At 47.7% G+C, this 12,300-nt stretch overlaps 1 protein-coding gene across 1 annotated transcript in view; it reads left to right on the top strand.

Annotated features, from left to right (window-relative positions):
• Positions 1–12,300, top strand: part of Alpk2 (alpha kinase 2) — a 123,853-nt gene that overhangs the window by 78,397 nt on the left and 33,156 nt on the right. Inside the window, exons 5-6 of the mRNA XM_021151041.3 lie at positions 4,008–7,371; positions 12,032–12,179. Of these exons, the coding sequence (XP_021006700.1) occupies positions 4,008–7,371; positions 12,032–12,179 (3,512 nt within the window). The remainder of the gene's footprint in view (positions 1–4,007; positions 7,372–12,031; positions 12,180–12,300) is intronic.

Below are 12,300 nucleotides of genomic sequence, written 5' to 3'. Positions count from 1 at the left end.
GAGAAGAACCTTGTGAGTTCCCATCTCCTTCACAGCAGGGATGAAAGGCCTGCACTGCCAGACACAGCTCAAGATGCCCACGGCTCTGTTGAGATGCTCAATCTTAAAGAGTGCAGAAATCCTTAGAGGACTCCACATCAGATTGCATCATATAATTGGCCGCCTGGAGTTAACTTCTGGTTTCATGTGCCCACTAAGGTTTTCCAAACTCTTAGACCACCTGGGATCAGTAGGTGCCCACTGCATGCCCCTCGAATGGTAAATTTACACACAGTCTTGCCTTATGCCATCGTACGTGGTGCTTTGCTAGAGTGGGGTTATTAAAGTAAGATTTTTTTTTTAAAAAATTTAAAAATAAACTTATTTTCAAAAAAAAAAAACTTATTTGTCTCCACATGTGTGAACTATGTGTGCGCAGATACTTGCAGAGGCCAGAAGAGTGTGTTAGATCCCGTGGAATTAGACTTACAGGTGACTGTGACCCACCTGATGTGGGTACTGGGAACTGAACCTGGGTCCTCTGCAAGAGCAGCAAGCACTCTTAGCTGGTTGCCATCTTCCTAGCCCTAAGATTTATTTTTTTTGTTTATGCACATGTGTTTATTCATGCCTGAGTGTGTGTTTGTATGTGTGTATATGTGTGTGTGTGTGTGTGTGTGTGTGTGTGTGTGTGTGTGTGTGTGTGTGTATGTATGCCCTATGTGTGTGAGTACCTACAGAGGTCAGAAGAGGCCATCAGATACCTTGGAGCTGGCATTACAGTCCATTGTGAACCATCTGACCTGGGAGCTGGGAACTGTCCTTGGGGTCCTCTGGAAGTTCCTGGACCACTGAACTGTATTCAGCCCCAGTGGGATTTTATTTTTAAAAGGATCAGGGAGGAATGAGTTTGTCGCCACGGGACTAACCACTTTAAACCTCAAGCTGTGCTGTGACACAGGCTATGCTCGGAGTCGTGTGAACTGGAACATCCCTGTCCCATCCGCTAAGACATCAGCTTGTTTATGCCATCCTGGGTATTGAACCCCTGGTCTCCCCACACTATATCCAGGCTATCTTTTACCTTTTGTTTTGAGTAGAGCTAACTAAGTTGCCCAGGTCTTAACCTCACTATGTAGCCTATGCTGGTACTGAACTTGTGATCTTTCTGCTTCAGTCTCCTTTGTAGCTTGGATTGCAGGCTTGTTCCAGCAGGTCAGATCCACGTGTTAGTTTCATTTTAGAGTATGCCCATTGCTCTGTTGATGTAGTAGTCAGGCAGGCAGGGGCAAGAATGAATAATCCATCTAAATGGAGCCCTTTGGAAGAAATGGCAGGGTGTCGGGCAATGAGTTCTCCACATGGCAGCTACTTCTAGAATGACCCTTGGTGCTAATGATATTGTGATGATAGTAAGACCTTAAAATAAAGAACTGGCGTTGGGTGGGGCATGGGTGGGACATGGATGTGGTTCATGGGTGGAGGGTGGTGGTTTAGGGACATGGAGGAAGATGGATCTTGGGAGACGTGGGTAAGATAGGACATGGTTAGAGGGTGACATGAGTTGGGAAGATATGTGTGAGAAGAGACATAAGTGGATGAGCACATGGGTCATGGGAGTTCAGGCAGAATAGAGCCCTGGGGAGCACAGGTGTGGTATTTTCACTGGGCATTCTCTAAAGTTCTTATTCCTGGCCAGAAGCTGCCATACTTTCTGTGCTTACTGACTTGGTAGTTTGCACCGTAGCTCTCTATAAAAATCCAAATCAAAGGGGCATAGGAAAAGAATATTCTCCACATATTTGTAGGTTTTCAGGTCCAGCGGGGAAACCATCCCAGTTGGTTGGGGAACAGAGATTGTTCATAACTCTTTCACAAGTATTTCGTCTGTTGTGAAACGTTTGCACACTTTAGAAAAGCCTCACTCCTCGCTTCCTCTAAGTTATTCTTGTGGTTTTTCCATTTTTTTCTCTTAATGCGATAGTTTTTATAAAAAAAATAATTGTAGAAAAAAAGAGCAAATATATCCTTCAGTATATCCTACCTACCAATGTGTACTGCCACAGCTGGTAGACACAGGAATGGCTTTCTTTTTTTAGAAACATCAGCATTAGAACAAATGATGCCCGTGGTTAGAGCCTTCTGGCTTGCTTTTCTCCCTCTTGGCGATAGCCTGGCATGTGGCTCAATCTGGTCTCAAACTCTGGCTGGAGGTCTCCCTTAAAATAAGGCTGTCCCTAAATTCAAAGCAAAGCTCTTGCAAAGACAGAGGTTTTGTAGGGGACCCCCAGTGGCAGCACCCTCCACTGGCACACGTCTCATTTTCTTCCTTTCTCTTCCAACAAATACTTGTTGAATGCTTACTGTGTGCTTATTACTGTACCATAGCTTGAACACACATAAAAGGGGCGCTCTCTCAAGACAAGCCCTTGCCTGTCACATCTCCCTCTCCTGGAACACTTCTTAGTAGGTCGGCGGAGCTCAATGGCTGTTGGTTGGATCAGTAAATGGTCTTCATCCATGTGGAGTTTAGTTTGTACTATTATGGAATCCAAGTTCAGCGGACATGAGAGACACTTAGATGATGACAGAGAAATGACTGACAGGCAGCAAGCATCTGGGAGCACGTGAAAGTGTCCTAGGTGACCTTGGTCCCACTTCCTGCTGGCAGTAGGTGCGGGAAGCAACCCTGAGGTAGAAGATCTAATCACACATGGCATTTGTGGAGGTAAACCTCTGGACTGTAGCTTCCCATGGGAAAGAGCATTTCAAGTCCGTCTTGTTATCTGCCAGAAGAGTGACAGCAACCTCCTTCACTCTCTGGCCTGTACACTGGAGTAGGGCTCTACGGAACGAGAATCCGTAGGTCTCTGAGGTCAGAGACAGCATGGCTTACTAAGGAATTACCTCCGTTCTTCTTGGCTGATCATGGTTTTCTTTTGCTCTGAAACAGTTGTTGGCTAGAAGTTTCAAGAGACAAGAAGACAGTCAAGGAGTTTTCTTTCTCCTCAAATACAACTCAATATCACCCAGTATTAAGTGCTGAGATGGGCTCAGTTTGCATACTGTAGGGTTTCTCCCTCCCCCTCCCTTCTTCCCTCCCACCCCTCTCCTTCTTTCTTTCCCTTCCTTTTCTCCAAACAGCATAATCATCTCCTATTTCTTGGGAAGGTAGCTTCTTGCCCCAGAGTCTCATTGAAAAATCCAGAATTTTTATCTGTTTTGAGCCAGAAATGATTGGCAGTGTTAGTAGCCCGTCCAATTTCTCTTATTCCATTGGAGACGGGCTTGAAAGATAGGTCTATGTCTGTTCTTTTCCAGCTTTGTTTTCTGAAGTTCTAGAGGGGAAAAGGAATTCTACCCTTAAACTATTTAGAAGGAGAAAATATTTTTCTTGCCTTCTTCTCATATATGTTTGTTTGTTTGTTTGTTTACTTGAAATCTCACTATGTTGCCTGGGTTGGTTTTGAACTCAGGTAAGCCTTGTACCTTGGCCACGGAGTGCTACCATAATAGATATACACTACTGGGTCTGACTCTCTCTTTCTGCCTTTTAGTGACATTATTAACCAGTAGGCTATAATATTTGGAGGACAAAAGTTGCCCTTTGCTACTTTGTAAAGCAACATTGAGTTCATTTGTCATGACAATCTAACAGTCAGCTGTGCTGGGAATGATTTGTTCAAAAACAAGTTTACCATTCAATTTATTTCCATCTCTTTCCCTTGGAGAGAGGAGGGAAAAAAATCATTAAATACGTGAGGATTGCCAGGAGGCGTTCTGCATAGAATGATGAGATTAGTCCCCTGGAACACAGAGTGATTTAAATTCACACTTCCCCAGGAAGTCTCTAATAGCCAGAGTGAGTTTGAGGATTTATGTTCAGATTTCAGTCATTCCAGCTATGGTCCTTGTCCCTTATTAAAGTTGTCAAGGATTAGCACCCCTGGGGCTGCAGATAAGTCCTATTGTGGCCTCTCTCAGGAACAATTCTATTCATATCACTTTTCTTTTTCTTTTTTTTCTAGATGCAAATTCAGGAAACCATTGGGGAGAGCAGTTCTCTCAACCAGATGTCGGCCTTTTCAGTGCCTGCTGAGGAGTTGTCTACATTTGCCGGGGCCACAACACATTCTGTCTCCAACTTGAGTGAGATCAACAGGGAAAATCTGTCATTGGCCCAATACCCGGGACTGGAAAGCTGTCCTCAAAGCCTCCAGCAGGAAGGCAGACCGAACAGAGACAGAGACTTGCCTGGTGCTCTCTGGGCAGAATCAGCCCATGAACTGAGTCCCCTAGAAGACAATGAGGAAGAAGTGTCGCAGCCTCCAGCCTCAGTGGCTCTCCCTCAGGGTGATGGTGTCCACTGCAGGGAGCCAGAGGGTCTCTCTGATTCTTTCCCCCAGCCCACTGCTCCCTCCCTCCCCTTGGAAAATGTGGGCAGTGGGTCAAGGGTCAGAGAAGCTGCATGTGGGGTGGGGTGTTTTGAAGCCGGTGACCAAGAAACATGTTATGCTACCATGGATCTCCTTGTTGGAGCACCAGTTGATAAATATTTGCCTCAAGAAATTTGCCCCGAGGACTTGGAGCTGACAGAAGGTCAAAGCGAAGAATGTGATTTATGTCTTCCTGACAAGATACTGGCTGTTCTACAGACACAAGGTTCTGAGCCTCCACAGTCCACAGACAAGCGCAGCCAGGATGGCAAGTCAGCCGAGGGCCCTCTTTTTAACAGTACCTTCACCTGGGGCACGGCACAGGAGGCCAGTGAAGATGCTGTGGGAGAGATAGCAGCTGATGTGGGGAATTCTCCCTCCATCTTCTCTTCTACACTACCCTACAATGAAAGAGGGTTTGGGGAGACACAGCCCCTTTGCTCTGAGACTATCTCCTTTGTAAAGGATAGTGAAGGGAGCTATGGAAGTTCCAGTCTCAGCATCCCGGTTGCCATAGACACACTTGCCAGCTACAGTTCTGACAGGGAGTGCTCAAAAGAGCAGTCAGCCGAATCAACTGCTAATGTTGACTGCCATCAGGTGACCAGGAAGACCGAGGGCATATCAACTAATGAAACTGAAGTGCCCGAAATCAAATGCCACTCCGTTTCTGTCCCCCAGGACAATGACTTTGATGTTGGTGCCGACCAGGTCTCGTGTGAGGCACGAGGTGAAGATAATTCCCAATCTCTTCCAGACGAAGACTCACAGTCAGGTTGTTCATTAAGTAGCTCCACAGGTGAAGCAACCGGGGAGACTCTTGTGCCAGCACCCAGCAATACAGGAGCTCATGGCCACTTCTCCATGCCCGAGGGACAGGGTTTGTGTAGCAGGGCTCTTCAGATGGATAACCAGCCTGTGTGTCAGAGCCAGGCTATGGAGGGAGCCCACAGCAGAGGCCTTGAGGAGGACTTCCAAGAAAAAGGAAGTGGAATGAAGCATCGCATCCGGCCACAGAGTACATCCCACCAGGTTTCTCTTTCTGCAAATGACTTCCAAGAAATTTTGTCCTCCATACCCACCATGCAACAGGAGACCAATGTGGAACCCTTGGAGCATTCCCTAGCAGATTCCAGGGAAGAAATTGAGTGTAGCTCAGACCCAAGGACCAGTGACTTGGTGGTGGCTGAGAAGACTGTGGGAGAAGACAGTCATTTGGTAGACAGTGTCCCAGCTCTCCCTGACATCCTCCTTGGAGAGAAAGATGACGTTGGGCTAGGAAGTTGGGCTGTGGGCGGCAAAGTGAAGATCATAACTCTAGAAGCTCCCATCTTTGAAATCTGGCCACCAGAACTACTGAGGCACCCTGGGTACAAGGAGGCAGAAGCTGGTCTCACCATGCCTGGTAGGAGTTGGGCTCTGTCTGACATCCTCAGAGCAGGTGCCACCAGATCTGAGCAAGGTGCCTTGGGAGGAGCGGCATGGGTTCCCAGCCCCCAGGCTGATGCTCTCATGGCCCTTGGAGTGAACAGGGACACCTGGCTAGGTGCTGCACCAGACAGACAAGCAAACTGCAATCGTCTGTCTTCCCAGTGTCTGAATCAACCCCGATTCCTGGAGTCATCTGTAGACCCTGTTGAGGACAAGGAGTTAGAGGTCATGGACTCTCCATCAGAGGTTTCCAAAACTGGAGAGATGGAAATGGCTGAGACACTGAATGAGGAACAGGAGGAAACCCAGCAGACGCTGCGTCACCCCTCCTTTGTTAACCAGTCGGTGAACTTCCCTAGGATCCTGGAATCCTCTGTGGACCCCATTGACGACAGGGGTGAGGTGGAGGGTGTCTGGCCCGAGAAGCCAGAGCCCTCTGACTCCAGCGTAGAAGGAAATGAATTCATTGTTGGAAACACGTGTCAGAGGGTAGACATCCAACCTGTTAGCCTACAGCTCCCACATCCCCAGGACAGTGAGGAAATCATTCCATATGAACACACAACCAACCAAAATCGTGTAGACGGAGAGCGAGCAGATGCCAAAACCAGTCTGCTGGATGAAGCCAAAGCAGAAGCAGAAGCTGCTGTTTGGCAAGCCCAGGGTCCTGGTGAAGAGGGACAAGGAATTCCAAGTGTATGCAACATGAGCCAAACACAAGATGGTGGTGACAGAAGCCTAGGAGAAGCTGGGCAAAGGGGAATGGATGAGACCAAGGTCATTTCCCCCCTGTCTCCTCTTTCTAGCTATCTCACAGGAATGACGCATACATCTGTCAAGGCTGAAACCAACAACTCCACAGGCCACATTTATGGCGGATCTGAGCCCAGAACCCGTCAAAGTGTAATTCCTATGAAGAAGGAAAAGGGAACTATTGAGAGCAAGTGTGGGAAACATGTGCGCTCTTCAGATGATCTCACAAACACATCTTGTACTTCATCTCCCAAAGGAAGTGTCACACGCTTGTCAATAAGCCATGACATGGAGGAACTGAAATCAGAGAGGCTTCAGATTGCGGAAACCAAACCCCTAAATTCATCTGACTCCCCAACAATGACCTTGGCCCTCATTTCAGGAGAATGTGAGTCAGAGAAAGACCCCGAAAGCTTGTTACTTAGGGACCCATGTCCAAAGGGCTCCACCCTGGATAGTGGGAAGAAGTCCAGGGACCAACAGCAGAGGCCTGTGGCAGCCCAGGTCAGCAAGGCACCTGGGGACCAATCAGCAATGGCTGGGTCAGAGGAGGGCAAGAAGAAGCAAGAGGCTTCGGGGAGTGGACACTTGACTGCAGGGATAAAGAAGAAAATTTTCTCCAGGGTGGCAGCCCTGAGACTGAGGCTGGAGGAAAAGGAAAATTCGAGGAAGAACTCCATCGTGAAGAAGACACCTAAGTTTGAAAGGTCCTTGTCCCGCACTGATGAGAAAAGAGACCCCAAAAGGGCCCCCTGCAAAGCTGAAGGGAAAGGTGAGACTGCTGTGTTTAGCAGCGTTGAAGGGCTAAGCACAAAGCTCCCGTGTCCCTTTGAGTCCTTGTCAGTTCAGATGAGCACCAGGTGGGTGTGGATGCCAGGACCTCGGCCAGTCGTCCCATGGTTCTCAAACTTGAGCAGGCACAGCTCACAGGGGTAGGGTAAGCTTGTTCAAAGGCAGGTTTCTGAGCGCCACAGGAGTTTCTGATGGGGGCGGGGCATCGTCAAGAATCTGCAGTTGTACCCAGTTCCCAGGTGGTGTGGCAGGAACCCCTCATCGCAGGTGCCTGCAGCTGCGTGATGGAGGGGGTATGACGAAGATGCTTTTCAGTTTAATTACCACCTTTGAAAAAAAAAATCTCCTCTAACAGACGAGCAGAGTCACTGATGTAGCTAATCTGGAAAACTAAACTGACCACACGCAGAGGAAGGTACATAAAAATATTTCGGCACAGCTTGAGATGTCCTTTAATTGTTAATTCCCCCCTTCATTAAGCATGGATTAAGGAATCCTTGTTTTTCTTTTCAATTTTAAGTGTGCAAAATTTCTTCCCGGTACCTGAATCCACCCAGGTTTTCAGTCCTTTTAAGCCTCAAAGATATTGGCTTTGTTCCTTCTGTTTGGCTAACTGGATCGCTTCAGCCCTGATCCCCGACAACCTCACAGGAACAGGGGCTACATTCTTTTTTTTTTGGTTTTTCGAGACAGGGTTTCTCTGCAGAACTCACTTTGTAGACCAGGCTGGCCTCGAACTCAGAAATCCGCCTGCCTCTACCTCCAAAGTGCTGGGATTAAAGGCGTGCGCCACCACACCCCGCTAGGAGCTACATTCTTTTGGAGTTACCCCTTCCCTTGCTGCCTGGCAGAAGTCTCAAGAGAAGACAGAGGGCTCTGCTGGGACCCTGTGTGTTAGAGCAGAAGGCTCTCATCCCACTGAGAGCAGAGGAGCTTTCTCCATTCTTAACCCGAGTACCTGATCTGGAGGCTGGGGTTTCTTATGCACAGCCTTTAACCCTATTACAGAAAGGGTTACTTGGAATGGAACCCAGGATTCGGTGCCTGCCAGGCGTGAACTCTGTTGACTGAAGTATGCCCCTAGCCATATATGCTGTTTTAAACATATTTATAGAGAATGCATCAATGTGTTAAAGGGTCTCAGAAGTGGGTTCAGAGCCAGGGTTGGTGGTACACACACCTGCAGTCCCAGCCCCTGGGAGGCTAAGGCAGAGGGATGGTGAGTTTGAGGTAAGCTTGAATATTTAGTGAGTTGAAGGTTAGCCTGGACTAAACAGTGAGACTGCCTCAAAACAACAACAAAATGTTTCAGTCCAGAAGGAGATAATACAGTGGGTGTTCTCGTCCATAAAGTTACACATGGGAAAGGGATCGTTCTGAGTGCCGCTACTGTGGGAGAGTTTGGACCAAGCCTAGTGCAACCTCCCTAAGTACAAAGGAAGGAGAGTGAGAGTGAGAGTGAGAGCGAGAGCGAGTGAGAGAGAGAGAGAGAGAGAGAGAGGTGGAAGAGCACTCTGGATGGTTTGCAGGTGCTAGCAAAGCAAGTACCTAGGGTTCAGCCATGTCCTGAGAAAGCCTCCTTTGAGGCCGTCAAGTGGTGACAAAGGGTTTCCCAAGTCAGGGCAGCTCAACGCAGCATGCAGGACCTTGAAGGCCGTTGAGAGGCAGATTCAATGTTAAGATTTTCTACGGGGGAGAAAGATTTTCTTTCTGTTTGCTGTATGACTTTTCCTAGGGACACAAGAATAAACTCGTATTCATCCCAGATAGCACACCAGTGGCACACCAAAGAAATGATTTGACTCCAGAAGTCTGGTGGTCCAGTGAGTTGGCTGGAATTACAAGACCATGAACAAGGGGGTTACTCACAAGCACACAGATGTCTCAAAGCTCATGAGAGCTAAGTCTTGGGAGGTCCGGGCACTGCCTTGCAACTTCCCTAGCAACTGTTGCTGCTTATACAACCTTGAGATGAGGCCCTGAGAGTCTCAAAGGTTCTAGAAGCTTCCCAGACTCGTGAGTTGGCCTTGAGTTTCATTGACTTCAATTCAGAAGAGACAGCAACAGGACGGTGTTTGTGTGGTTGCTCGAGGGTCTGCATTTCCCCTGTACATAGGCGGTGCTAACCCCGGGGATCACCCAGCACAGGGATGAAGAACTTAGTTCAAACACCAGGTCACTGACACCGCAGGGTTGATGCCAATCTAGCATTAGAAGGTAGAGTGGTTCTTGTCTGCTCCCTAAAGAATGTGGTCCTTACAGGGCGTGTGGGGTCATCGGGTCCAAAGAACCAGAGACCTCCTCTGAAGTCCTCAGTTAGGAGGAAGCTTCAAGAAGATTGGCTTGTGTCTGAACAGGGCTCTCCATGGCTGCTCTTTCCCAGCTGGGAAGAGGTCAGCAGTAGGCCAGCCTCTCTCCTCTTGCGTGGCAATTTCCTTTGAAGAGAAGAAGACAGAAACACCAGCTCTCACTGGTTCAGGCTCACAGCTCCTTGCCCCACCTTCACGCCAGTCCCAGGCCCTTACCTGGTTTGGCTGATCGGCTGGCCATTGATTTACTAAAGGAACAGTTGTTTTTATAGGCCGACCCCAATTATTTGTGATGATTGGTGTGTGTTTCCTTAGTAAACACCTGCTGTGTGCGCTAATGAGCCAACATACAGGTGAGGATCAGTGACCTGGAAAATGATTTACTATTATGGGATGTCTGCGCTCCTAAGCTCTGCCCTGGACAAGCACCTGCCTTTTTCTTTTAACTACTTATTCCTGATTAGCATGTATGAGCGTCTACCAGTGACTGACATCTTTAAGAATTGACGTCACCAGTGAGCACTCAGTTCTTTGTTTTGCTCGGCAGCTTTTGCTCTTCCTGCCTCCTTGCTGTTTAACGACCCCTAGGGAAATACAACATAGGTGTGCTCACTTCTGCTGCAGGGTGTGGGTCTTGTAAGACTCCAGTCCTCTCTAGAATGGGTGGGTCACATGATGCCAGGCGCTGCTTTGACTGCGTGGACCCAGCTGCCTGGTGCTCTCCTGCAAACAGCCCAGATTTTACGCCTTCCTCCTGTGTCTGGGCAGGATAGACATCAAGAGAGTGTGCTCAGGTGATCCTGGGAAAAATGAAATGGACGCTGAGAGTTCTTTCTTTGGCTTCTGAAGCTTAGCACAATGGAAGCTTCCTGTGTAACAGGAGACTCTAAAAATTATATTTAGTGTGTGTGTGTGTGTAGGCAGCCTGCAGAAGTCAGTTCTTGTCTTTCACTAGGTGGGTCTCGGGGATTGAACTCAGGTCTCAGGCTAGGCAGCAAGTGCCTTTACCCACCAAGCTGGGACTCTGTAGCAGAGTTTTTTTTTTTTTTTTTTTTTTATCTTCCCTCCAGCAGGCTGGGCAGGAGATAAACCCAGTGGCGCTCCCACACCTTTGCTCATAAGCTGCATTTTTACTTGACTGCCACAGGAACAGGATCTTGGCTGACTGCACATTTCCCAGAATCCATCATTCAGTTCTGCACCTGCTTTTTGCTCTCCTCTTCGCCCCATGGTGCAATTGGTTCCCATGATATTGACAGAAATCTCTGCGAGGCTCCGGTTGAAGGATTTGTGACTCAGCCAGCCCATTGCCACTTCCTGGGGCCCAAGTCCGATTTTATATTTTATTCTGCGATCTTATTATCTGTGGAGTCAAGGAGATATTGGAAAGCCATTAATGCAACACATTCAGTGTTGAGAAGTTTGAGGCATTTGAGTGCGTAAAGGCCTGAATTGGTACTTCTGGCGTGCCTGTGGACTAGACAGCATCCTATGATAGTGTGTTCTTTTGTGTTACCACCTGGGCTGTAATAAACTGACCACAGTTCCCATAATGCCAGGCTGTTCCCTTGGCTGGGTCCCTCTGGCCTCCTAATGTTCTAATGCCTATACTTCCACCTGGTGGCTGCTCCAGCCAATTACACATTTTCTCCTAAGGCCCTGTCTCTGGTTAAACTCAAGAGGCAACCTCAGAATCACAGACCAACCCACGGGAGTCATTTCCTCACCATATTCACGTCACTCTTGTCAGTGAAATGGATGCAAGACAAGTCACTCCAGCCCACCAGATCACCTTCACAAAGACAACTGCACTCTGTGTGTGTATGTGTGTTTGTGTGTGTGTGTGTGTGTGTGTGAGAGAGAGAGAGAGAGAGAGAGAGAGAAAGTGCTCAGTGATTTATATAGCACTTGTTGCTCTTGCTAAGTTAGTACCCAGTTTCAGTTCTCAGCATGGACACTCACGACCACCTGTAACTCCAGTTCCAAAACACTTGATTCCTAATTCTGACCTCTACAGACACCAGGCACAACCATGGTGCACATACATAAATCTAAATAAACAATCAAAATTATAGGAATTCTATTTTCCCGTGAGTGTTATAGATCTTTAGAATCCACATAATGAAAAACAAGCGTTGTTTGTTTGTTTTGTTTTTGTTAGAATGGTTCATTTCCTTTCCCACTGTTATATTTGAGCTGGCCGCATCTCTTCCCAGGCTATTCTATACCTTCATTCATGAGTTAGGAACATCTTCCTTGTCTCTCGGGACTGCTGCCGATCAGTGACTGAGAGGACCTTTAGCCTACACTAACCTGCATATCTGTCTCTAGCTCCAGTATTGCTGAAGAGGATCCAGGCCGAGATGGCTCCCGAGCACTCCGGAAATATAAAGTTGAGCTGCCAGTTTTCAGAAATCCATGAAGACTCTACCGTCTGCTGGACAAAAGATTCCAAGTCCATAGCCCAGGTCAAGAAAAGGTGGGATGCTATTTTTCACGGTTATCGTTTGTTTGCTTCTTAGTGTGGTTGTCAAAGAAAATAATAAATAAGAAATGAGGAGCGAGGAGAAGCGGAGATTCCATATCCCATTGAGGTTTGG

This window comes from Mus caroli, unplaced genomic scaffold (genome assembly GCF_978045245.1).
Source record: "Mus caroli unplaced genomic scaffold, Mus_caroli_1 scaffold_19, whole genome shotgun sequence".
Taxonomy (NCBI): Eukaryota; Metazoa; Chordata; class Mammalia; order Rodentia; family Muridae; genus Mus; species Mus caroli.
The sequence above is the reverse complement of the archived record's forward strand: the minus strand, read 5'-3'. Positions and strand labels throughout refer to the sequence as shown.